General features: G+C 41.0%; 1 protein-coding gene across 1 annotated transcript; it reads right to left on the bottom strand.

Annotated features, from left to right (window-relative positions):
* Positions 1-8427: 8427 nt before the first annotated feature.
* Positions 8428-20663, bottom strand: ZNF572 (zinc finger protein 572). Its single transcript, XM_010363911.2, has 3 exons — positions 20541-20663; positions 12083-12196; positions 8428-11467 (listed from the first exon to the last, which is right to left on the bottom strand). The coding sequence occupies exons 2-3, from the start codon at positions 12159-12161 to the stop codon at positions 9960-9962; spliced, it is 1587 nt and encodes a 528-aa protein (XP_010362213.1). The 5' UTR covers positions 12162-12196; positions 20541-20663; the 3' UTR covers positions 8428-9959.
* Between the last annotated feature and the right edge of the window lie 4039 nt (positions 20664-24702).

Raw genomic sequence — 24702 nt, forward strand, 5'->3', positions numbered from 1 at the left:
TTGGATTGCCTCTGCTATTCGTTCATTATGGTAGCTATGTCCACCTTGCCTTTGGCAGTTGAGTTTTGCCACTTGGACCCTGCCACCTTGGAATCCAATTATTCCCGTTCTTTCCCAATAAATGCCCTCACTTTAACAGTAAACATCCTGTGAGGCTGAGTGCACCTTTCTTTGTAGGTAAGCTAGTTGCATGATCAGGGCTTGCGTTTGGTTTTCAGTAATTTCAACCCAAAGGCTACTGGGGAGAAGATTCTCCTTCAGGGAACACTTAGAAGTTTCTAGACTATTTATGTATACCTGGAGCTAAGAATTCAAATCCCTGAGCTCATCCTTTTCTTTCATTACTTTGTCCAGCAATATTATTAGCAACCAACTAATGTCATTATGTTTCATGATTTTCCACAAACGTCCTAAAGTATCATGTACGGAATCACCAAGTGCATTGCTTCTTATAAGTGGTGAATTAGGAGTGTCACATGCATATTATTTTGCATATCTCTATAAACAACTCAGCCATGGACTATCAGTGCTGTCTGTACTATTAGAAGTAGAGAGTCTTTAGCATTTTTAGCTCTAATCAGATTAAAGAGCCAATTCCAGAAACCCCAAAACCAATTACGAAAATCCACCCTTAAAATTCTGTTCCTCTGGAAGTACTTCTGGTACCAAAACCTCATCTTATTTCCCTAGTTCTTAAAGCAGCTCTTGATGATGTCCCTTGAAATTATGCCTAGAGCAGCAAAAGGAAAAGTCAAAGTAATTCTTAAAATGATTCAACCCAAGGTGAATCTCAGTTGATCCTATGACCAGGAGAGGAGGAACAAGATTATCTTATAAAAACCATCTCAGGCAAGGTGCAGTGGCTCATGCCTATAATCCCAGCACTTTGGGAGGCCAAGGCAGGAGGATCACTTAAGCCAGGAGTTCAAAACCAGCTTGGGCAACATACAAGACCCCATCTCTACAAAATAAAAGTTAAAAAAAAAAATAGTAGGGCAAGGTGGTGTGCCTGTAGTCCTAGCTAATTGGGAGGCTGAAGTGGAAGGATTGCATGAGCCTGGGAGGTCAAGACTGCAGACAGCCATGACTACACCAGTCTACTGTACAACCTAGGCAACAGAGCAAGACCCTGTCTCAGAAACAAAACAAAACAAAAAATCTCAAGAGAAGGTTTTCATCATATTAATGCGTTGGCCTTGAATTATAATAATATATTATCTATTTACATATTATTTGTTCTTCTCCGTCCCCAAAAAAAGGTGTTTAAGAAAATTCTTCCACCAGGACACTTTAAACTGATATAATTTCTGGAGAGCAATTAAACAAAATGCCTTTAAAATCATTTATGCCCATTGATTCAGTGATCTGACTTTTAGAAATTTATGCTAAGGAAATAATTAGACATGTACTCTAAGATTTGTATTTTTTTAAAAAAAGCATAAAAGACCAAACAATCACAACCACAATACCAAAACAGAACAGCAGCTAAAAACAGCCAGTTCACAGTAGTATTTTTATTTTTACTTTTTTGAGACAGGGTCTCACTGTTGCTCAGGTTGGAGTACCATGGCATAATCATGGCTCACTGCAGTCTGGACCTCCTAGGCTCAAGCAATCCACCCACCTCAGCCTCCTGAGTAGCTGGAACCACAGCCATATCACCATGCCCAGCTAATTTTTAAAAATTTTTTTGTAGAGATAGGGGCTCACTATGTGGCCCAGGATGGTCTTGAACTCCTGACCTCAAGCAATCCTCCCGCCTCAGATTCCAAAAGTGCTGGGATTACAAGTGTGAGCCATGGTGCCCAGCACAGCAGTGGTTTTGTTGTTGTTTTGTTTTGTTTTTTAGACGGAGTCCCCAGGCTGGAGTGCAGTAGCATGATCTTGGCTCACTGCAACCTCTGCCTCCCAGGGTCAAGCGATTCTCCTGCCTCAGCCTCCTGAGTAGCTGGGATTACAGGTGCACACCACCACACCCAGCTAATTTTTGTATTTTTAGTAGAGATGGGGTTTCACCACGTTGGCCAGGCCAGTCTCGAACTCCTGACCTCAGGTGATCCACTCGCCTCAGCCTCCCAAAGTGCTGGGATTGCAAGCATGAGCCACTGTGCCTGGCCAGTGTTATTTTATTTTTAATAACAAACAAGTAGAAACAATATAAATGTCCTACATTAAAACAATTAAATTGTTTTGACACAACCATTCAGTATATTATGAAGCCACTAAAAGCCTAACAATTTTAAAACAAGTAAAAAATGACAAATGATGTAATATTAAGAAAAAAAAGACACAATGCTACATGTACCTACACACACACACACACACACACACACACACACACACACACTGTATAATCCAATTTTAAGTATTTATTCATATATATGCTTAGAAAAGAGGTTACTGGGAAAGACCTCAGCATTTTCAAGGTAAGTAATCTCTGGAAAAAATGATTATGGGTCATTTTAATTCTGGTCTTCCTACTTAAATGTATTTCCTAATTTATACTTCTTTGTATATTTTACAATTAGCAAGTATTACTTTAATTATCAGAAAAAAGCAATGTTAAGGGGGAAAATCTTTCACCTGTATCCTATCAGTCTAACCAACTAATATGTTCTTAATGGGAACATTTATCCATGACTTAGTAAGGCTCAAAATTAATAATGTTCATTTTTCAATCAAGCTTTCATTCCATGCCTCAACCTGTCAAATTCTAGAATATGTACTGAGTTTACCAGAGTCAAGCAATGTTACATCAGAAACCTGGCTGTCTTAGTGCCCACAAGCCACCTGGAAGCTTGGAAGCACCCACAAGCTGGGAAGCGGCTACAGGCGCACTGTGTCATGATTGCCTGGCATTCTGTTTCCATCTGTATCCTTATAACTAACCCCAGCACTTGCGCCATCCTCAGCTTTGACTTGATTCCAACCTCATAGCAGGGGTGGGGGGAGGCTGATGAGAGGCAAGGATGGGGAACAAATTAAAGGGGTGGAAAAAGCTCATTTGAGCCCAGGAGTTCAAGGTTACAGTGGGCCATGATCGCACCACTGCACTCCAGCCTGGATGACATCTCTTAAAAAGTAAAAATCTTAAACTTGGGTTGGCATATGGACAGATGAGGCAGAGGTTAGGGCCAGAAAGAGGTAAAAGAGAACAAAACAGAAATAAAAGAGAGGAGTGACAGGTAGGGTATTTTTTTTAACTTTAATTTCCGTAGAGACAGGGTCCCACTATGTTGCCCAGGATGGTCTCCAACTCCTGGGCTCAAGTGATCTTCCCACCTCTGCATCCCACAAAGTGCTGGGATTATAAGCATGAGCCACCACACCCAGCTGGGGATAATTTTTAAACAGAAAATACAGCAGTTGCTCAACTGGCTGCCATATTATAAAAATGATGTGTTACATTATCAGCCTCCTGAACAGCTTGCTATTAGTCATGTCCCCATACTCTTATTCATGTCCCTTCCTACTCATGGTGTAAATAATAATAAAAAGATTGCACTATTTTAGTGGCCTCGGGGGACAGTCATATCTCTGAGGCTAACTTCAAAGACAATCCAAAGACCCATGCTGGTCTAGAGCCACCTTTGATGATAACAATGGTAGTTAACAGTTAATACTGAGTGATGACTAAGTATCAGGAATACTGAGCACATTACATACATCATCTCACTGATCCTCACAATAAACCCATGAGCTAAGCGTTATTAATGTCTCCATTTTAGAAACCTAGAAATAATCAATCCAACAAATGATTCAACATTCCTGTTCCTAAAGTCTATCTCTGGCAAAATTATAAGCAAATGAGGGTGGACAGAAAAGGAAAAAAGTATTTCCTTAACACCTACGATATACCAAGTTGACCTCATTCACTGCTCACCAAATCTGCAAGGTAGGTAAGTACAAAATACAAAGCTAGAAAGCGACTGAAATTTAAATTTGAAACAAGTTTTAAACTTGTCCTATGGAGTCCAATCTGAAGCTCAGGGTAGTGAATTATCAGGACACATTTTATTTTATTTATTTATTTATTTATTTATTTATTTATTTTATTTTATTTTATTTTTTGAGAAAGGTCTTGCTCTGTCACCCAGGCTGGAGTGCAGTAATGCGATCTTGGCTCACTGCAACCTCCGCCTCCTGGGTTCAAGCAATTCTCCTGCCTCAGCCTCCCGAGTAGCTGGTACTACAGGCACATACCACCACACCTGGCTAATTTTTTTTATTATTATTTTTAGAACAGATGGAGTTTTACCATGTTGGCCAGGTTGGTCTTGAACTCCTAACCTCAAGTGATTCGCCTGCCTCAGCCTCCCAAAGTGTTGGGATTACAGACATGCGCCATTGTGCCCAGCCAGGACACTTTTTAAATGTCCTCTAAGGTTAGTGTGAGGATACACCCAGCCTCCTATCATAGCAACTTCCATTTACAAATCAGCCCAAGGAGACACTGGGATTATACAATCTAATCCCGCAGACTTTATTCATTGGTGAAAACCCCTCAACCAAAACCCATAAACACTTCATATGCCAGGCTCTGTGTTGGGCTTAAAGGTTACAAAACTGGATCCATTCAGTCACAAAAATGGATCCATATCCTGGAAGGGTGTACTCTTAGACATTAGCATAAAACACATAAGCATATGACACCCACCCAATAACTATTAAGCATGACTATGTGCAAAGCACTGTGTCAAACTTCAGAGCTTGCATTTTCACAGAGCAAACATAACCCACTTTAATCTATTGTTATCTCTAGCTTTTCAGATTATCTGTTAAGTTTGAAGATTAAGGATTCAGCAGAGTAAGTGTAGTTCCAGAGCTGCCAAGGAGAAAGTAGCCAACCAAAAAGCTGCGTGTTTTCCTACAACTGGATTGTCCTCACATTTGCCCCTCCCACTGTCACATGACCTCTGCTAAACACATGTTAGGCATCAAGTAAATTTTTGTTGAATGAATGGTTATACTGCTTGAAAGAAGAAATAAATACATAAAATCAAATACAGAATTTTAAAAAGCATAGTAGTCCCCCTTATCTGCTGGAGACACATTCCAAGACTTCCGATAGATGCCTGAAACCAAGGACAGTACTGAACCCTATACGTACTAAGTTTTTTCCATACATAAAGTTTATGTATGACAAGGTTTAATTTTATCACATAAATTAAATGATACATTTTAATTTACAAATGAGGTACAGTAAGAGATTAACAATAACTAATAGAACAATTATAATATACTGTGATAAAGTTATGTGAATTTGGTCTCTCTCTCAAAATATCTTACTGTACTTACCTTATTGTACTGTACTTACCTTTCTTCTTGAGGTGATGATGAAAGAGTACAGTGGCTTCATGATGACATGAAATGAAATAAATGATGTAGGCATTGTGATGTAAATGGAAAACTCCAGAAATAATTTCAAAGTTTTAAACTGCCTGCTGTTCTGAGTAGCATGACAAAATGTCTCACTATCCCACTATTTCCGGCCTGGATTGCTATAAATCACTTAGTAGCCATCTCAGTTATCACATCTACTGTTGTGGTATCACAATGCTTATCTTCAAATAATCCTTACCCTACTTAATAAAGGCCCCAAAGAGCAAGAGTAGTGATGTAATATTTTCACACCATGGTTGATCAAGGGTAACTAAAACCCCAGAAAGCAAAACCTTGGATAAGGGGGGACTACTGTAATGACAGTCTTACTGTTACCAAATGCTATGATTTGAGTGTCCCCACCAAAACTCATGTTGGGACCTTAATTCTCAGTGTAGCAATGTTGGGAGGTGGAACCTTTAAGAAGTGGGGCCTAATGGGAGACATCTGAGTCATGGGGGCTCCCTCTGCTCTTATAGGCAGTGTGCTGCCAATTCTTGTACAATTCTTGTCAGCGAGTGACCTCTCTCTCTCATGGGAGACCTCTCACGTGAGACAGGGTTAGTTTCTGAGAGTGAGCTGTTATGGAGTGATTGCAACTCTCATGTCCTGCCCCTTTGCATGTGCTGTCTTCACCCTTGACCTTCTGCCATGTTATGACACAGCACAGAAGCCCTCACCAGAAGTAAGCAGATGTTGGCCCCATGCTCTTTGACTTTCTAGCCATCAGAATCATGAGCCAAATAAAACCTCTTTTCTTTATAAATTACCCAGCTTAGGTATTCTGTTATGGCAACACTAAAGAGACTAAAACACCATGATTTCAGAAAATGAGACTGGCTGAGATCAATGTGTCAGATTAATGCATAAAGGGTAATAGTCACAGTACCGCTGTACTCCACTACCTCTCACCATCAGTGAAGAAACTTCTACAGCACTAAGGAGAAGGCCCATTTGGTAGACCCAACTTGGATGACTTGGGATGATGGGAGTTAAGACTTTACCTTAATTACTACAGAGACTTATGCTTACATGCCCTCTGGTAGGCTGTACAGCAGTTAGGGAGTGAGTTCCCTCCTATAGTTGTGGGTACATGCATTGACATGGCTGTCCCTATGCTATGGCATGGAAAATATATATGAGCTCCTTCTTTGAGTAGGAAAAATATACATTATAGGTGTCTTCTATTTAATTAAAATGAAACTATGAAATAAATCACTTGTAATAAAGAGTGCTTTCTTTATTCACATGCTGAGTCCTTTATGCTAGCAAGAAAAATAGAGAATATAGAATTTCTTTCTCATGGAGCTAAACAAAGAGCCTACTTGCTGATTAATGAAACTGAGATAAAAGCATCACATATTATGTTTGACTATGTTATGTTCTCCATCATAAGGTACATATCTCTTTTTTGTTTTCCTCATTTTCAATCCAAAGAGACAAGGATTTTTGCCAAATTGTTCTACTAATGGAACCCATCTTAACCCATCTAAGATGTGAACATCTTTATTCCAGTAGACATCAAGGTTTGTGAAATAGATTTTATATATTACCAGCCATCATAGTACACTGTATAGGTGGTGGTGACAGGACATAAATTGTACCTGTTATTAATCTCTTCAGATGCAAATTAACTTAAATTGAACTTGCGATTTTGTTCTTTCCCAGTTTAAACCGAATTCTTTGTTTCATGAATAAAAAGAAAATTTAGTAAAATTTCCTGTTTTTTTGTTATAGCTGCTTACAAGGTGAATAAAATAAAAGTGTTTTAGACAGTCTGCAAACAATATAGTCCTGTGCTTTTCCAATATTTTATCCGTTAAAATTCCTGAAGTTGATCATAAAGAATCTACAAGTAAGATCAGTGTGGGGCTGTACTACTACTTCTACTTTCAAAACATGTGGACAACTTTTTTTTTTCAGTTTGTTTCAATTAATAATAACAGCAGCAAGTAATTACCATTTATTGATACCCTGCTATGTTTAAGCATTGTGCTATATGATTTGCAAACATTAATGTTTACGGTAACCCTATAAGGCAGGCATTATTTCTGTTTTACAGATGAGGGAACTGAGGCTCAGAGTGGCTACCTGCCACAGAGCATGTGATTGATCTTGTATCACCCCAACCACTGCTGCCTTGTAACTGAATTTCAGCCTCAACAGCAAACTCCTAAGTTTATCAGCAAACTCCTAAGTTGATAACTCCTTAGTTATCAAGCATTAATCAAACTATTAGTTACTATAAAAACTTGTCCTGAAATATTACAATTTAAGAAAATTTGGGCAATACCAGATAACATACAAAGACAGAAAAATACTCAGGTGAGGTCACATAAAAGCCAATAACGGGCCGGGTGTGGTGGCTCACACCTGTAATCTCAGCAGCTTGGGAGGCTGAGGGAGGAGAACTGCATGAAGCCAGGAGTTCAACACCAGCCTGGGCAACATAGCAAGACCCTGTCTCTACAAAAATTTTAAAATTAGCTGACTGCAGTGGCATGCACTGTAGTCCTAGCTACTCAGGAGGCTAAGATGGGAGGATCCCTTGAGCCCAGGAGTTTGAGGCTGCAGTCAGCTATGATGGTGCCATTGCACTACAGTCTGGTTGAGAGTGTGAGACCTTATCTATTAAAAAAAATTAATGAATAAGGGCCGGGTGCAGTGGCTCACACCTGTAATCCCAGCACTTTGGGAGGCCGAGGCGGGTGGATCACGGGGTCAGGAGATCAAGACCATCCTGGGTAACACAGTGAAACCCCGTCTCTACTAAAAATACAAAAAATTAGCCAGGTGTGGTGGCAGGTGCCTGTAGTCCCAGCTACTCGGGAGGCTGCGGCAGGAGAATGGCATGAACCCAGGAGGTGGAGCTTGCAGTGAGCCAAGATCACGCCACTGCACTCTAGCCTGGGTGACAGAGTGAGACTCCGTCTCAAAAAAAAAAATTAATGAATAAGAAAAAAATAAAAATAAAAGGCCAATAATGCCTAATGTTTTCCCCCTTTTTTGAAAGCAAAAATTTCCCCAAAATTCTTCTTCAATACCTTTATTTGTTAGTTTTTGCTTTATTTTTGTAATCAAATAACAATACAAAAACACACAAATACCCTGCCAGTATCAGGTGCACCACAATCATGAAAGATAAAATAATCCCTATGCAATTAAATGACCATCAGCTACAGACCTTTGCAGCAGCTACAACTGACCCATTCTGACTTTACATTCATAATATGCATCTCTGCATATTATTCATAAAATATATTCTGAATCCAAAAAATTAGATGAAATCATGGGCAACTCAGGAGTCCTAACCTTCCTACTTGTCTACCTTTTGCACTAGTAGGAAATAAAATGGGAGGAAGGGAATAGGATATATCTAATAATTTCCAAAGCATCATTCCCATAGGAATAAGTAGGGAAGATGGGGCCTCAGTTATCAGATCCATATACCAATTATGTCAAGAGGCAAAAGAAAACTGTCAGTACTGAAGCTAAGAAGTCTCACTACTCCTTAATGGCAAACTGTCCTTGGACACTGGCTCAGAATTAGTGAGTTAATTACTAGAAAAAGAACCAAGTTCTTGAGCTGACCAAGAATTACATAATGGGATAACTTGGGGAAAAGGCTCTTCATTAAAAATTATAAGACAGAATTCAGGAATCCTGCCTTCTATTCTGGCTTTGGTCAAGACAGTGAGGTCATATCACTAGATAACTCAGTCGGCAGCACATGAATTAGAACACACAATCATTAAAATATCCAATCTCTAAACCCAGTGTCTTCAATACTCTATCCCAGTTCTACTCTATGTTACAATTCCTTTTGGAGAGCAAACCCTCCAGAACACATTTCTACAGTCTTTATAGGAAATATTTATGGGTCTGTCAAGAATGATGATCTTGAATGAAAGAACCTTCTATAATATCCAATACAGCAGCTGCTGATCACATAGAGCTACTGAACACTTAGAAAGTGGCTAGTGTGACTGAGGAACTGGATTTAAAATTTCAATTAATCTTAATACAAATAGTTACATATGGCTAGAGGCTATGGTATTGGACAGTATAGTTCTAGATGCTACAATAGTTTATTTTTAGTGACTAAAAATGCATTTGAAAAAAAAATCTTTTCCTTCTTAAGCCCCAACAAAATAGCCAGGAAATCACATTATTTGCTCAAAAATACCCTTTATCTGGGTAAATCCCTGCGGCTGGTAATGATGTATCGCTACCCAGTAAGGGAAGAGAAAAAGTAATTCAATAGCAATTCTAGCTTCAGGTTCTCACGGTTCCTTTGCTTACTCTCAGGATTACTCTGTACATTTCTTTTGAAGCTACTACTATCTTACCTTAAATTTTTTAAAGTCCTCCTTTCTTCATCCTTGGTGGATGAATCTCTCACTGGACAGATCCAATAACCTGGTGATTGGGGTCTTCCCATCCTTTAAACTGGGAGGTTGACTTTTTCCAAATGTTTTAACGAACACATCAAAGAAACTTTATAGCACAACAATCACAGAAAACCTACATTGTCGTGGTCCGACAAGGAAGAAAAAACCATCACCAGGCTTTGGGACTCAGGAAGATGAATTTGACACTGAAAATGAAGGGATGAGGGGCACTTCCCCTGAACAGCTTTTCCAAGTCCATTCACGAGGAAAATCCCCAACGTCAGGAGACTCAAAAGGCTTTTCTATGTGAATTTTCCGATGCTGACTGAGGTAGGCACTTCTGCTGAAGCATTTCTCACAGCTGGTACATTTGTAAGGTTTTTCCCCTATGTGGGTCCTCCGGTGCCTGATAAGGTTAAAGCTCTGACTGAAGCATTCACCACAATCAGGACATTTATAAGGTTTCTCTCCTGTATGTGTCCTTTGGTGAATCACCAGGGTGGAACTCTGACTGAAAGTTTTCCAGCACTCAGAACATCTGTAAGGCTTTTCTCCTGTATGTGTCCTCTGATGTCTAATGAGATGGGAGCTAAGGCCAAAACTCTTTCCACATTCACAACATCTATATGGTTTTTCTCCTAACTGCATTCTGCATTCTTCTATCACATTGCAGTTGTGACTCAAACTTTCTTCATATTCAGAACTTTCATAGGATTTCTCTCCTGTGTGCATTTTCTGGTGTGTAATAAGGTTTGAACTACGACTAAAATTCTTCCCACATTCTGGACATTGATAAGGCTTTTCTCCTGTATGTATTCGCTGATGTTTTATTAGAGTAGAATTACAACCAAAGCTTTTTCCACACTCAAGACATTTGTAGGGCTTCTCACCTGTGTGTGTCCGCTGGTGGCGAATGAGGCTGGAACTCTGACTAAAACTCTTCCCACAATCAGGGCACTTATAAGGTTTTTCTCCAGTGTGAGTCCTCTGATGTTCTATTAGGACATAGCTATGACTGAAGCCTTTTCCACAGACAGAACATTCATATGGTTTTTCACCTGTATGTGATCTGTGATGCTGAATAAGGTGAGAGCTGCTGCTGAATCTCTTCCCACACTCGGGACATTTATAGGGTTTCTCTCCCGTGTGAGTTCTCTCATGGATAATAAGATGGGAGGTATTGCTGAAGCTTTTCCCACATTCACCACATTGGTAGGGCTTCTCTCCTGTGTGCATTCTTAGATGCTGAATCAGGTGAGAACTGTTACAAAAGCATTTTGCACACTCAGAGCATTTATAAGGCTTTTCTCCTGAGTGGGTCCTCTGGTGAGTACGCAAATGAGAACTATTACTGAAGCTTCTCCAACATTCGGAACATTTGTAGGGTCTGTCTACAAAGGATGAATTCTGCTGCACACAGGCATTATGTTCTCCTGGGTCCCATTCCTGGTGACTGGGTTTTTCCTCCTCTTTAGCTATAAAATTTCCCCAATTCTCTGACTTGCCATCATTCTCACAGGAATCATGACACCAAATCTCATCTTGAACCCATGTCAGTGGCATTTCTTTTGCATCCTCATGCTTATAATGTTGTGGTCTATGTCTTTTAGACCATTCTGAAGGTTTCTCTTTAAGTTTATCTGCTTTAGGATTATTGTGGTGAACAGTTTCCAAATTATTCATACTTTCATCTCCTGCAAGAATAAACAAATATTCTAACCATATTCTGTACCTCTGCCAGAGAAGTAAATTCTAAACTGCAGTGGAAGAGAGGAAATAACACTGTAAAACCTCATAAATATTTCATATAAAAAAGTTTTTAAAGACAGTTTCACTTCTTTTCCCCTGTTTTGGATTTTTTTTTGTACTTAGCAACTACACTAATGCATTATTTGAACCATTATTGGCAAAGGGAACATCAATCTAAAAACAAATGCATTAAATTTTGTTCTAGAAGACTTAAGAGAAAAAACAGGATTGATGTGAATAGGAGTGAAATTGAACAGGATACCATCTCAGGTAAAAACTAGACAATAGCTTTGCTAAAATCTGAGCAAATGCTATAGAAATAACAATAGCCACCATTTATTAAGAACAGTAGCTTTGGATGGGGTATTTCACTACTTCTAAAATATATCTGAAATCGGTATTATTCATTTTCTTAAAGATGAGAACAATGAGACTGAAATAATTAACACAGCTTATAAGTGACAGAACAAGGAATTAAATTAAGGTTTGTCTCATTCTAGTGTCCTGTTCTTTCTACATCAAATTTCCTAAGGATTCAGACCATCGTCTTGATCCCTCACCTGTGAAGGGGCTTTTCAAACTCTCCCTCTCCATAAAGCTGTTAGAATCTGAGACCAACAGTTTTTTTTCTTGCTCCATCACAATGATCACAGCCAAGTTAGAGATCAGAAACCCTGCGGAAGGAAATAAATTATGTTTGGAGGTATATGTTAAAGTTTATGCTTCCTCCTTCCTTCCCAACCATTCCAACACAATAGGAGGCACAGAATGTTCTATGAACCATACTGAAAATAAGAAACACAACTCTTAGCAGCCCTTTTAGAAAATCTTATCTCAGATCCAAATGTTTAGAATTAAGGGTTAACCCTGAAATAACAATGCAAAAACGTAAATCTTCGGGGGGGCATGCCCAAGATGCCTGAATAGGAACAGCTCCAGCCTCCAGCTCCCAGCATGAGCGACACGGAAGATGGGTGATTTCTGCATTTTCAACTGAGGTACCGGGTTCATCTCACTGGGGAGTGCCGGACAGTTGGCACTGGTCCGTGGGTGCAGCCCAACCAGCGAGAGCTAAAGCAGGGTGAGGCATCACCTCACCTGGGAAGTGCAAGGGGGAAGGAAATTCCTTTTCGTAGCCAAAGGAAATTGAGACACACAACACCTGGAAAATCAGGTAACTCCCACCCTAATACTGCGCTTTACCAAGGGTCTTAGCAAACGGCACACCAGGAGATTATATCCCACACCTGGCCCAGAGGGTCCCACGCCCACAGAGCCTCCTTCATTGCTAGCACAGCAGTCTGAGATCTAACTGCAAGGCAGCAGCGACACTGGGGGAGGGGCGTCCGCCATTGCTGAGGCTTAAGTAGGTAAACAAAGACACTGGGAAGCTCGAATTGGGTGGAACCTACAGCAGCTCAAGGAGGCCGTCCTGCCTCTGTAGTCTCCTCCTCTGAGGACAGGGCATAACTAAACAAAAAGCAGCAGAAACCTCGGCAGAGGTAAATGCCCCTGTCTGACAGCATTGAAGAGAGCAGTGAATCCGCCAGCATGGAGGTTGAGATCTGAGAATGGACAGACTGCCTGCTCAAGTGGGTCCCTGACCCCTGAGTAGCCTAACTGGGAAACATCCCCCACTAGGTGCAGACCGACACTTCACACCTCACACGGCGGGGTACAACCCTGAGACGAAGCTTCCAGAGCAAGAATCAGACAGCAGCACTTGCTGTTCAGCAATATTCTATCTTCAGCCTCTGCTGCTGATACCCAGGCAAACAGGGTCTGGAGTGGACCTCAAGCAAACCCCAACAGACCTACAGCTGAAGGTCCTGACTGTTAGAAGGAAAACTAACAAACAGAAAGGACACCCACACCAAAACCCCATCAGTACGTCACCATCATCAAAGACCAAAGGCAGAGAAAAACCACAAAGATGGGGAAAAAGCAGTGCAAGAAAGCTGGAAATTCAAAAAATCAGAGCACATCTCCCCCTCCAAAGGAACGCAGCTTATCGCCAGCAACAGAACAAAGCTGGGCAGAGAATGACTTTGACGAGCTGAGATAAGAAGACTTCAGTCGATCAAATTTCTCAGAGCTAAAGGAGGAACTACGTAACCAGCGCAAAGAAACTAAAAACCTTGAAAAAAGAATGGATGAATGGATAACTAGAATAATCAATGCAGAGAAGACCTTAAAAGAACTGATAGAGATGAAAACCATTAACACGAGAACTACGCGACAAATGCACAAGCTTCAGTAACCGACTCGATCAACTGGAAGAAAGAGTATCAGCAACTGAAGATCAAATGAATGAAGTGAAGTGAGAAGAGAAGTGTAGAGAAAAAAGAGTAAAAAGAAATGAACAAACCCTCTATGAAATATGGGATTCTGTGAAAAGACCAAATCTACGTCTGACTGGTATGCCTGAAAGTGACAGGGAAAATGAAACCAAGTTGGAAAACACTCTTCAGGATACCATCCAGGAGAACTTCCCCAACCTAGTAAGGCAAGCTAACATTCAAATTCAGGAAAGACAGAGAATGCCACAAAGATACTCTTCGAGAAGAGCAACCCCAAGACACATAATTGTCAGATTCACCGAAGTTGAAATGAAGGAAAAAATGTTAAGGGCAGCCAGAGAGAAAGGTCAGGTTACACACAAAGGGAAGCCCATCAGACTAACAGCAGATCTCTCGGAAGAAACTCTCCAAGCCAGAAGAGAGTGGGGGCCAATATTCAACATTCTTAAAGAAAATAATTTTCAACCCAGAATTTCATATCCAGCCAAACTAAGTTTCATAAGTGAAGGAGAAATAAAATCCTTTACAGACAAGCAAATGCTTAGAGATTTTGTCACCACCAGGCCTGCCCTACAGGAGATCCTGAAGGAGCACTAAACATGGAAAGGAACAACAGGTACCAGCCATTGCAAAAACATGTCAAAATGTAAAGTCCATCGATGCTAGGAAGAAACTGCATCAACTAGCGAGCAAAATAACCAGCTAATATCATAATGACAGGATCAAGTTCACACATAACAATATTAACCTTAAATGTAAATGGACTAAATGGTCCAATTAAAAGACACGGACTGGCAAATTGGATAAAGAGTCAAGACCCATCAGTTTGCTGTATTCAGGAGACCCATCTCACATGCAGAGACACATATAGGCTCAAAATAAAGGGATGGAGGAAGATATACCAAGCAAATGGAAAACAAAAAAAAAAAAGCAGGGCTTGCAATCCTAGTCTCTGATAAAACAGACTTGAAACCATCAAAGATCAAAAGAGACAAAGAAGGCCATTACATAATGGTAAAGGGATCAATTCATTAGGAAGAGCTAACTATCCTAAATATATATGCACCCAATACAGGAGCACCCAGATTCATAAAGTCCTTAGAGACTTACAAAGAGACTTAGACTCCCATACAATAATAATGGGAGACTTTAACACCCCACTTTCAACATTAGACAGATCAACGAGACAGAAAGTTAATGAGGATATCTAGGAATTGAACTCAACTCTGCACCAAGCAGATCTAATTGACATCTACAGAACTCTCCACCCCAAATCAAGAGAATATACTTTCTTCTCAGCACCACATCACATTTATTCCAAAATTGACCACATACTTGGAAGTAAAGCACTCCTCAGCAAATGTAAAAGAACAGAAATTATAACAAACTGTCTGTCAGACCACAGTGCAATCAAATTAGAACTCAGGACTAAGAAACTCAATCAAAACCGCTCAACTACATGGAAACTGAATAACCTGCTCCTGAATGACTACTGGGTACATAACGAAATGAAGGCAGAAATAAAGATGTTCTTTGAAACCAATGAGAACAAAGATACAACATACTAGAATCTCTGGTACACATTTAAAGCAGTGTGTAGAGGGAAATTTATAGCACTAAATGCCCACAAGAGAAGGCAGGAAAGATCTAAAGCTGACACCCTAACATCACAGTTAAAAGAACTAGAGAAGCAAGAGCAAACACATTCAAAAGCTAGCAGAAGGCAAGAAATAACTAACATCAGAGCAGAACTGAAGGAGACAGAGACACAAAAATCCCTCCAAAAAATCAATGAATCCAGGAGCTGGATTTTTGAAAAGATCAACAAAATTGATAGACCACTAGCAAGACTAATAAAGAAGAAAAGAGAGAAGAATCAAATAGATGCAATAAAAAATGATAAAGGGGATATCACCACCAACCCCACAGAAATACAAACTACCATCAAAGAATACTATAAACACCTCTACACAAATAAACTAGAAAACCTAGAAGAAATGGATAATTTCCTGGACACTTACACTCTCCCAAGACTAAACCAGGAAGAAGTTGAATTCCTGAATAGACCAATAGCAGGCTCTGAAATCGAGGCAACAATTAATAGCCTACCAACCAAAAAAAGTCCAGGACCAGACGGATTCACAGCCGAATTCTACCAGAGGTACAAGGAGGAGTTGGTACCATTCCTTCTGAAACTATTCCAATCAATAGAAAAAGAGGGAATCCTCCCTAACTCATTCTACGAAGCCAACATCATCCTGATACCAAAGCCTGGCAGAGATACAACAAAAAAAGAGAATTTTAGACCAATATCCCTGATGAACATCGATGCAAAAATCCTCAATAAAATACTGGCAAACCGAATCCAGCAGTACATCAAAAAGCTTATCCACCATGATCAAGTGGGCTTCATCCCTGGGATGCAAGACTCGTTCAACATACGCAAATCAATAAACGTAATCCAGCATATAAACAGAACCAAAGACAAAAATCACATGATTATCTCAACAGATGCAGAAAAGGCCTTTGACAAAATTCAACAGCCCTTCATGCTAAAACTCTCAATAAATTCGGTATTGATGGAACGTATCTCAAAATAAGAGCTATTTATGACAGACCCACAGCCAATATCATACTGAATGGGCAAAAACTGGAAGCATTCCCTTTGAAAACTGGCACAAGACAGGGATGCCCTCTCTCACCACCCCTATTCAACATAGTGTTGGAAGTTCTGGCCAGGGCAATCAGGCAAGAAAAAGAAATAAAGGATATTCAGTTAGGAAAAGAAGTCAAATTATCCCTGTTTCCAGATGACATGATTGTATATTTAGAAAAGTCCATCATCTCAACCCAAAATCTCCTTAAGCTGATAAGCAACTTCAGCAAAGTCTCAGGATACAAAATCAATGTGCAAAAATCACAAGCATTCTTATACACCAGTAACAGACAAACAGAGAGACAAATCATGAATGAACTCCCATTCACAATCGCTACAAAAAGAATAAAATACCTAGGAATCCAACTTACAAGGGATGTAAAGGACCTCTTCAAGGAGAACCACAAACCACTGCTCAGTGAAATAAAAGAGGAAACAAACAAATGGAAGAACATACCATGCTCATGGATAGGAAGAATCAATATTGTGAAAATGGCCATACTGCCCAAGGTAATTTATAGATTCAATGCCATCCCCATTAAACTACCAATGACTTTCTTCACAGAATTGGAAAAAACTGCTTTAAAGTTCATATGGAACCAAAAAAGAGCCCGCATTGCCAAGACAATTGTAAGCCAAAAGAACAAAGCTGGAGGCATCACGCTACCTGACTTCAAACTATATTACAAGGCTACAGTAACCAAAACAGCATGGTACTGGTACCAAAACAGAGATATAGACCAATGGAACAGAATAGAGCCCTCAGAAATAATACCACACATCTACAGCCATCTGATCTTTGACAAACCTGACAAAAACAAGAAATGGGGAAAGGATTCCCTGTTTAATAAATGGTGCTGGGAAAATTGGCTAGCCATAAGTAGAAAGCTGAAACTGGATCCTTTCCTTACTGCTTATACAAAAATTAATTCAAGATGGATTAGAGACTTAAATGTTAAACCTAAAACCATAAAAACCCTAGAAGAAAACCTAGGTAATACCATTCAGGACATAGGAATGGGCAAGGACTTCATGTCTAAAATACCAAAAGCAATGGCAACAAAAGCCAAAATTGACAAATGGGATCTAATTAAACTAAAGAACTTCTGCACAGCAAAAGAAACAACCATCAGAGTGAACAGGCAACCTACAGGATGGGAGAAAATTTTTGCAATCTACTCATCTGACAAAGGGCTAATATCCAGAACCTATAAAGAACTCAATCAAATTTACAAGAAAAAAACAACCCCATCAAAAAGTGGGCAAAGGACATGAACAGACATTTCTCAAAAGAAGACATTCATACAGCCAACAGACACATGAAAAAATGCTCATCATCACTCGCCATCAGAGAAATGCAAATCAAAACCACAATGAGATACCATCTCACACCAGTTATAACGGTAATCATTAAAAAATCAGGAAACAACAGGTGCTGGAGAGGATGTGGAGAAATAGGAACACTTTTACCCTGTTGGTGGGACTGTAAGCTAGTTCAACCATTGTGGAACACAGTGTGGTGATTCCTCAAGGATCTAGAACTAGAAATACCATTTGACCCAGCCATCCGATTACTGGGGATATACCCAAAGGATTTTAAGTCATGCTGCTATAAAGACACATGCACATGTATGTTTATTGCAGTACTATTCACAATAGCAAAGACTTGGAATCAATCCAAATGTCCATCAGTGACAGACTGGATTAAGAAAATGTGGCACATATACACCATGGAATACTATGCAGCCATAAAAAAGGATGAGTTCGTGTCCTTTGTAGGGACATGGATGCAGCTGGAAACCATCATTCTCAGCAAACTATCGCAAGAACAGAAAACCAAACACTGCATGTTCTCACTTACAGGTGGGAATTGAACAATGAGATCATTTAGATACAGGAAGGGGATCATCACATACCGGGTCCTATTGTGGAGGGGGGGAGGGATAGCATTAAGAGATATACCTAATGTAAATGACGAGTTAATGGGTGCAGCACACCAACATGGCACATGTATACATATGTAACAAACCTGCCCGTTGTGCACATGTACCCTAGAACTTAGAGTATAATAATAATAAAAAAAAAAAGTAAATCTTCACATTAAAGGTTTGAGGATCAAGCTTCAAAGACAGAATACTAATCCTCATTGTCCACGCATAGCTTAGAAACACTTTTAATTTAAAAAACAAAGTATTTTTTTTAAAAGACACCAATAATAAAACTTTTATAAAGACTTCAAGGAATCAATATGCACACATAAGCAGCAGCTAAAGAACAAAAAGCACGCTGTTTAGTTTCAAAAGAATAACTTGGTCTTGACAGAAAGAAACCTTTGAAGTGAATTTCAAAGGAAAGTTAGGATTTACATAACCAGTAAAGAGGAATTAGGACAAAGCAGAGGTGGAATAATTATAGCCAATAACCCTGCAATATAAAAAGGAGCCTCAAGAGAACCTCTTCCTCCTTGCACTTAGTTCCTAAGTCTATCATATTCACAATACCCATTTCAGCCTAAACTTTGTCTTCTGGAGCCAACAATCACTAACCTATTTTAAGAGACTAGAAAATGTTCCATCCTGGCTATGCGGTGAAACCCCGTTCTCTACTAAAACTACAAAAAATTAGCCGGGCGTGGTGGCACGCGCCTGTAGTCCCAGCTACTCACGGGGCTGAGGCAGGAGAACCGCTCGAACCCAAAAGGCGGAGGTTGCAGTGAGCCGAGATCGTGTCACTGCACCACTCCAGCCTGGGTGACAGAGCAAGATTCCGTCTCAACAACAAAAAATAAGAAATGAAAAGAAGAAAATGATGTGATCTACCACAGGAAGGCAATGACATATGGACTTCTGGCATCCATTTCAGAATATAAAGAATATCATTATTTGGGAGAAAAATAAGGACATAAAAGGATATACAAAAGCACACATTTTAAAAACAAAAAACAGTATCTGTATTTATATTGTATTTTCACCATTGCTGCCTATTATGCGCCAGGTAGTGAATGAAATAATTTCCACACATTTGTCATTTATTTCTTACAATAGCCCTCTGAGGTGTATGAATAACTACCAGCATTTTACAGGATGAGTTTAAAAGGTATTAAGAAACTTTCCTAAGGTCACCTAGAAAGTGGTAGAGCAGGATTGAGCTCCAAGTCTGTTTGGATGCTGACCTTTTTCACCCTCTTACCTCATTATCATAAACTAGAATGGGAAGCAGAGCTGGGCATAATGCCAAACTACAAATAATCCTCAAAGAGTCCCTTTATTTTAGAATATATTGACTGGCGTTTTAGAAAACAGATCTACATTCCTAAACCTTGTAACAAAGTGAGTCGACATTCCATAAGTATACTCAGCAAGTAGGGATTTGTCCTAGAGAAACATGAAACTAGTCTACATTACTAATATCCCCAGTGTTTGAGTGAGGGGAGGGAAAAAACCATACACCTGAATGCAAAAAAAGGAAGGGGGTGGAGTTGTTCGAATGGAGTTACATATTTTGCTGTCCTAAGTTACATATTGTTATCAAAGTGTTTACAAAATAAGCTTGAGTCTGGGTAACACATTACCACCCTCCCACCCGCCATTTTCCCTACTAAAATACTATTAAATTTGGCAGCAAAGCAGCCCCCGGAACAGTGGCTCAGCAAAACGGTGGCAAATGCAAGGCCATAAAGGGCTGCCATTAAGATGTCTCTCCACGGGGAAGGAGTGTTTTCACTGTTACAGAGCAACTAGCTGATCAGAGTGGGGCCGTGCTTTGATCAGAAATCCTTCAAAGAAAATGCACTGCCTGACGCCTAGTTTTAAGAACCAATGGCAGGGACAAGTTGGAGACGCTGGGGGGTGAAGTTCCAGGATACTAAACGGTCTCCGGCCGACAAGATCCCTTAAGGGACCCCGCGGACAAGGAAGACGGTGGCCCGCCAGTGGGAGATGCTGGGCCTTCGCCCCTGGCAGCAACGGGATCTCTCCGGACGTCCACTGCAGCCTGGACGGAGCTGTTTCCACTGCTCTAGCCCGCAACCCTCGGCTCCCTTTCCCCCAAGAAGGAACTCACTGTTCTGGGTGCTACACCCAAGGCGCCCTGCACCCCCAGCAGTCCAGGAGGAAGGCGCCCCCCTCTCCCTCTGACCCCACCAACCCAGGGTCCTAAACTCTCAAACCCGGAAGGCAGAAACAGGAAGTTACCCCCATCTCCCCTGGCGGCTTTGCTAGGGCCGCTCTAGGAAGCAGTGATGGCCAACTCTCGTTGATCTTAACCCTTAGGGTCCTGGACCAGAAGGAGCGTGGGGGTGGATTTCCTTTCCTTGTGCTGTGACCAGTCAGCTGTGAACCTCATTCCTGTCACTTGTCAGGCGGCTTACGACAGAGGCCTGATTGGAGCTTATACCTTTCCTTGCCATCAGAATATCATCAGATTAAGTATCATCACTATTAGAATCTAAATCAATCTAGTATTTTTTTTTTTTTTTTGAAACGGAGTCTCGCTCTGTCACCCAGGCTAGAGTGCAGTAGCGCGATCTCGCCTCACTGCAAGCTCCGACTCCCGGGTTCACGCAATCCTTCTGCCTCAGCCTCCCGAGTAGCTGGGACTACAGGCACCTGCCACCACACCCGGCTAATTTTTGTATTTTTAGTAGAGATGGGGTTTCACCGTGTTAGCCAGGATGGTCTCGATCTCCTCACCTCGTGATCCGCTCGCCTCAGCCTCCCAAAGTGCTGGGATTACAGGCGTGAGCTACCGTGCCTGGTCTCATTCTAGTATTTTTAAACACGTATTGTTTCTGTTCCCACCGCTGTGAGCGTGGATATATATTTACTTATCTGTGAAAGTTAGAAAGCCAAGGCATCCGTTCACATATAAAACAATTCGTTTACAAGGTACCCTTATTAACTCCTGGAAAAGTATTTAATCCCTCCTCTTTCATTACAGAGAAAATAGAAGCCAGTCCCTTCATCTCACCTCTACCAAATATAGAAATCCACTCAAGTCTGCACACTGCCATTCTGCTTCTTCCTTCCTGTTACAACACAGAGTCCCTCTTTGGCGGTGTTTTTTTTTTTTTTCTCTTTTGTTTGTTTTGTTTGTTTTGTTTTGTTTTGTTTTGTTTTGTTTTGTTTTGTTTTGTTTTGTTTTGTTTTGTTTTGTTTGAGATGGAGTCTGTGTTCCCCAGCCTGGAGTGCAATGGCAGGATTTTGGCTCACTGCAACCTCTGCCTCCCGGGTTCAAGCAATTCTCCTGCCTCAGCTCCCGAGTAGCTAGGACTACAGGCGTGCGCCAGCCACCACGCCCAGCTAATTTTTGCATTTTTAGTAGAGACGGGTTTCACCATGTTCGCCAGGGTGGTCTTGATCTCTTGACCTCATGATCTGCCCACCTCGGCCTCCCAAAGTGCTGGGCTCTTTGGTATTTTAATAAGCCCTTTACTGGTACTCACTTTCCTACCCATCTTCTTGGAAACTTCACACTACCAACTAAACTCTCAATCCCTCCACCCCCATCGCCAAATGGTCCCTCAGCTTTTCCTTCCTCTTTTTACTCACAATGTTTCCATTTCACCAATTTTCCACTAACCTTAACATTTCTCCTGCAACAACAACGAAAAATCACTAGCATCACCAATGACCTCCATGATGTCAGTTAGTGCAATTGGTATTTTTTAGTTCTCAGGTCATTTTTCAGGAGGTTTGATATGGCTAAGGACTCGTCTTCTAGAAACACTCTTTTGAGGTGATACCACATTCTCCTCCTTTTCTTCCAACATCTCTAGTCAGTCCTGTTAGTCTCTTTTCCAAGTCAGTCTCTCAAGATCATCCTCTCCTCTTATCACTGAATGTTCTCTGCCTAGGCAATCTCATCCACTCTCACATTTTCAAATACCACCTAGGCAGACAACTCAAAAATTTGCTTCTCCAGCCCAAGCTACATGTCTGAGCTCTTCACTCATAACCAGTGGTCTACTTGGCATCTCACACAGGAAGTCTCAATAACACCTCAAAACCAAAATGTCAAAAATCAAAATCATAATCTATCTTCTCTCACTGTTCTTCTCCGTATACACATATAAACACAAAATAAAACAAAATAAACCTGTTTCTCTTCCAATATCCTTTCAACCATCCATCCAGTTATATGGAAACCCAAAAGTCCTTCTTTTCACTTCCCTTTCCTTACCTTCCATATACAATTAATAAATAAGCCTCATCCATTGTGTAATAAATAATTCTCACCTGTAGTTGTTTCTCCTAACCACCTGGGCCACCTCTATTCTGGCAACCATCACCCCTCACTTGGAAGGATTTCTATGCCCTCCTAACAGTCCTATAGATACCCATCCTTGCTCCCTCTCATGCACTCTTCCCTGTTGAATCCAGAGGGATCTTTTCCAAAAATGAACCTGATTCTTCCATGTTCCTTTACCTACCTGAAGCTTACTCATCCTTCAGATTTCAGCTTACACATCACTTTCTCACAGAAGCTTTCCAGGCTCTTCTACATGCTCTTCTCCTATCATATCTTCTTTTTCCATTGTAGCCCATGTAATGACTGCAACTTTATGTTTGTGTGATTGATGCATTATTTTGCCTCTCCATCCAGAGAGCAAGTTCCATGAGAACAGGGCCTGCCTCCACTTTTGCTTATGATTCTATCTTACAACTTAGCACAGTGCCTGACGACCCCTTCATTCATTTATTTAACAAATATTTGTTGAAAGCCTACTGTGTTCCTGTTACTGTGTTATCTTCTATACTGAGGATACACCAGGGCACCAAACATTGTGGGGAGATCATAAATGAACATCAACAAAAAGTAAACAAATGTATGTTAAGCAGTGATGAATATTAGAAAAAGAAGTAAAGGAAGTTAAAGAAAGAAATCACTATTTCAGGTGATCAGGGAAGTCCTCTCCGTAGGGAGATATTGCAGCAGAAGTATGAAGGAAGAAAGGCGTGGGCCTCATCGTTATGTAAGGGAGGAACAATTAAGACAGGAACAGTAAGAAAAAAAGACTCTGAGATGGAAACTCAAGAAATCATAAGGAGCAGAGCAAGTGAAATGAACAGTACTTGGAGATAAGGTCAGAGAAGTTTCAAGAGGCTAGGTCATAATCATATAGACCATAAGTGACAGATACAGAGATGCATCACTCAGACTCCAAGGAAGTACATGTTGCCCACCTTTGAGAGTGCTGTGAGCGGAAAGCTTTCAGCTGTTGGCTCCCTCAGGGAGTGCTTCGGCTTCAGAGAATAGCCTTTCTGGAGCTCATGCCCTTTCCAAGGCAGCCCACGTCTAGTGACTGATCAAGGCAGAAATATAAAAGCCTGTCCGTGTTGTCCAAAGCAGGATAACTCTTAAATGCACTATTTCGGTTTCCTGTGTGTTGTTTGTTTTTTAAGACAGCCTTGCCGGGCGCGGTGGCTCAAGCCTGTAATCCCAGCACTTTGGGAGGCCGAGACGGGCGGATCACGAGGTCAGGAGATCGAGACCATCCTGGCTAACACGGTGAAACCCCGTCTCTTCTAAAAAATACAAAAAACTAGCCGGGCGAGGTGGCAGGCGCCTGTAGTCCCAGCTACTCGGGAGGCTGAGGCAGGAGAATGGCGTAAACCCGGGAGGCGGAGCTTGCAGTGAGCTGAGATCCGGCCACTGCACTCCAGCCCGGGCGACAGAGCGAGACTCCGTCTCAAAAAAAAAAAAAAAAAAAAAAAAAGACAGCCTTACTCTGTCACCCAGGCTGAAGTGTACTGGCACAATCACGGCTTACTGCAGCCTCGACTGCCCAGGTTCTAGCAATCCTCCCATCTCAGCCTCTTCAGTAACTGGGACTAAAGGCACGTGTCACGATGCCCTGCTAATTTTTTAATTTTTTTGTAGAGAGGGGGGTCTCACTTTGTTTCCCAGGCTGGATGTGAACCCTTGGGCTCAAGCAATCCTCCTGCCTTGGCCTCCCAAAATGTTGGGATTACAGGTGGAGCCACAGTGCCCAGCCAGCTCCTGAGTTCTTGATGGCCTTGATGGAGGAATCTGTCATCAGGCCCAAATTGCGGGTCTTCCCCCTCTGCTCAATCCTGATTCCTTTCCCACCCTTCCACAGGTTTGGATACCAAGGCCATTTCCTAATCAACACCCTGGACTCTAAACTCAGTCTCAGAATCTGCTTCCTCAACAAACAAACAAATGAACAAAAACCTCCAAAATACATACAGAAAGTGAAATG

The sequence above is a fragment of the Rhinopithecus roxellana genome, chromosome 9 (assembly GCF_007565055.1).
Source record: "Rhinopithecus roxellana isolate Shanxi Qingling chromosome 9, ASM756505v1, whole genome shotgun sequence".
Classification (NCBI taxonomy): Eukaryota; Metazoa; Chordata; class Mammalia; order Primates; family Cercopithecidae; genus Rhinopithecus; species Rhinopithecus roxellana.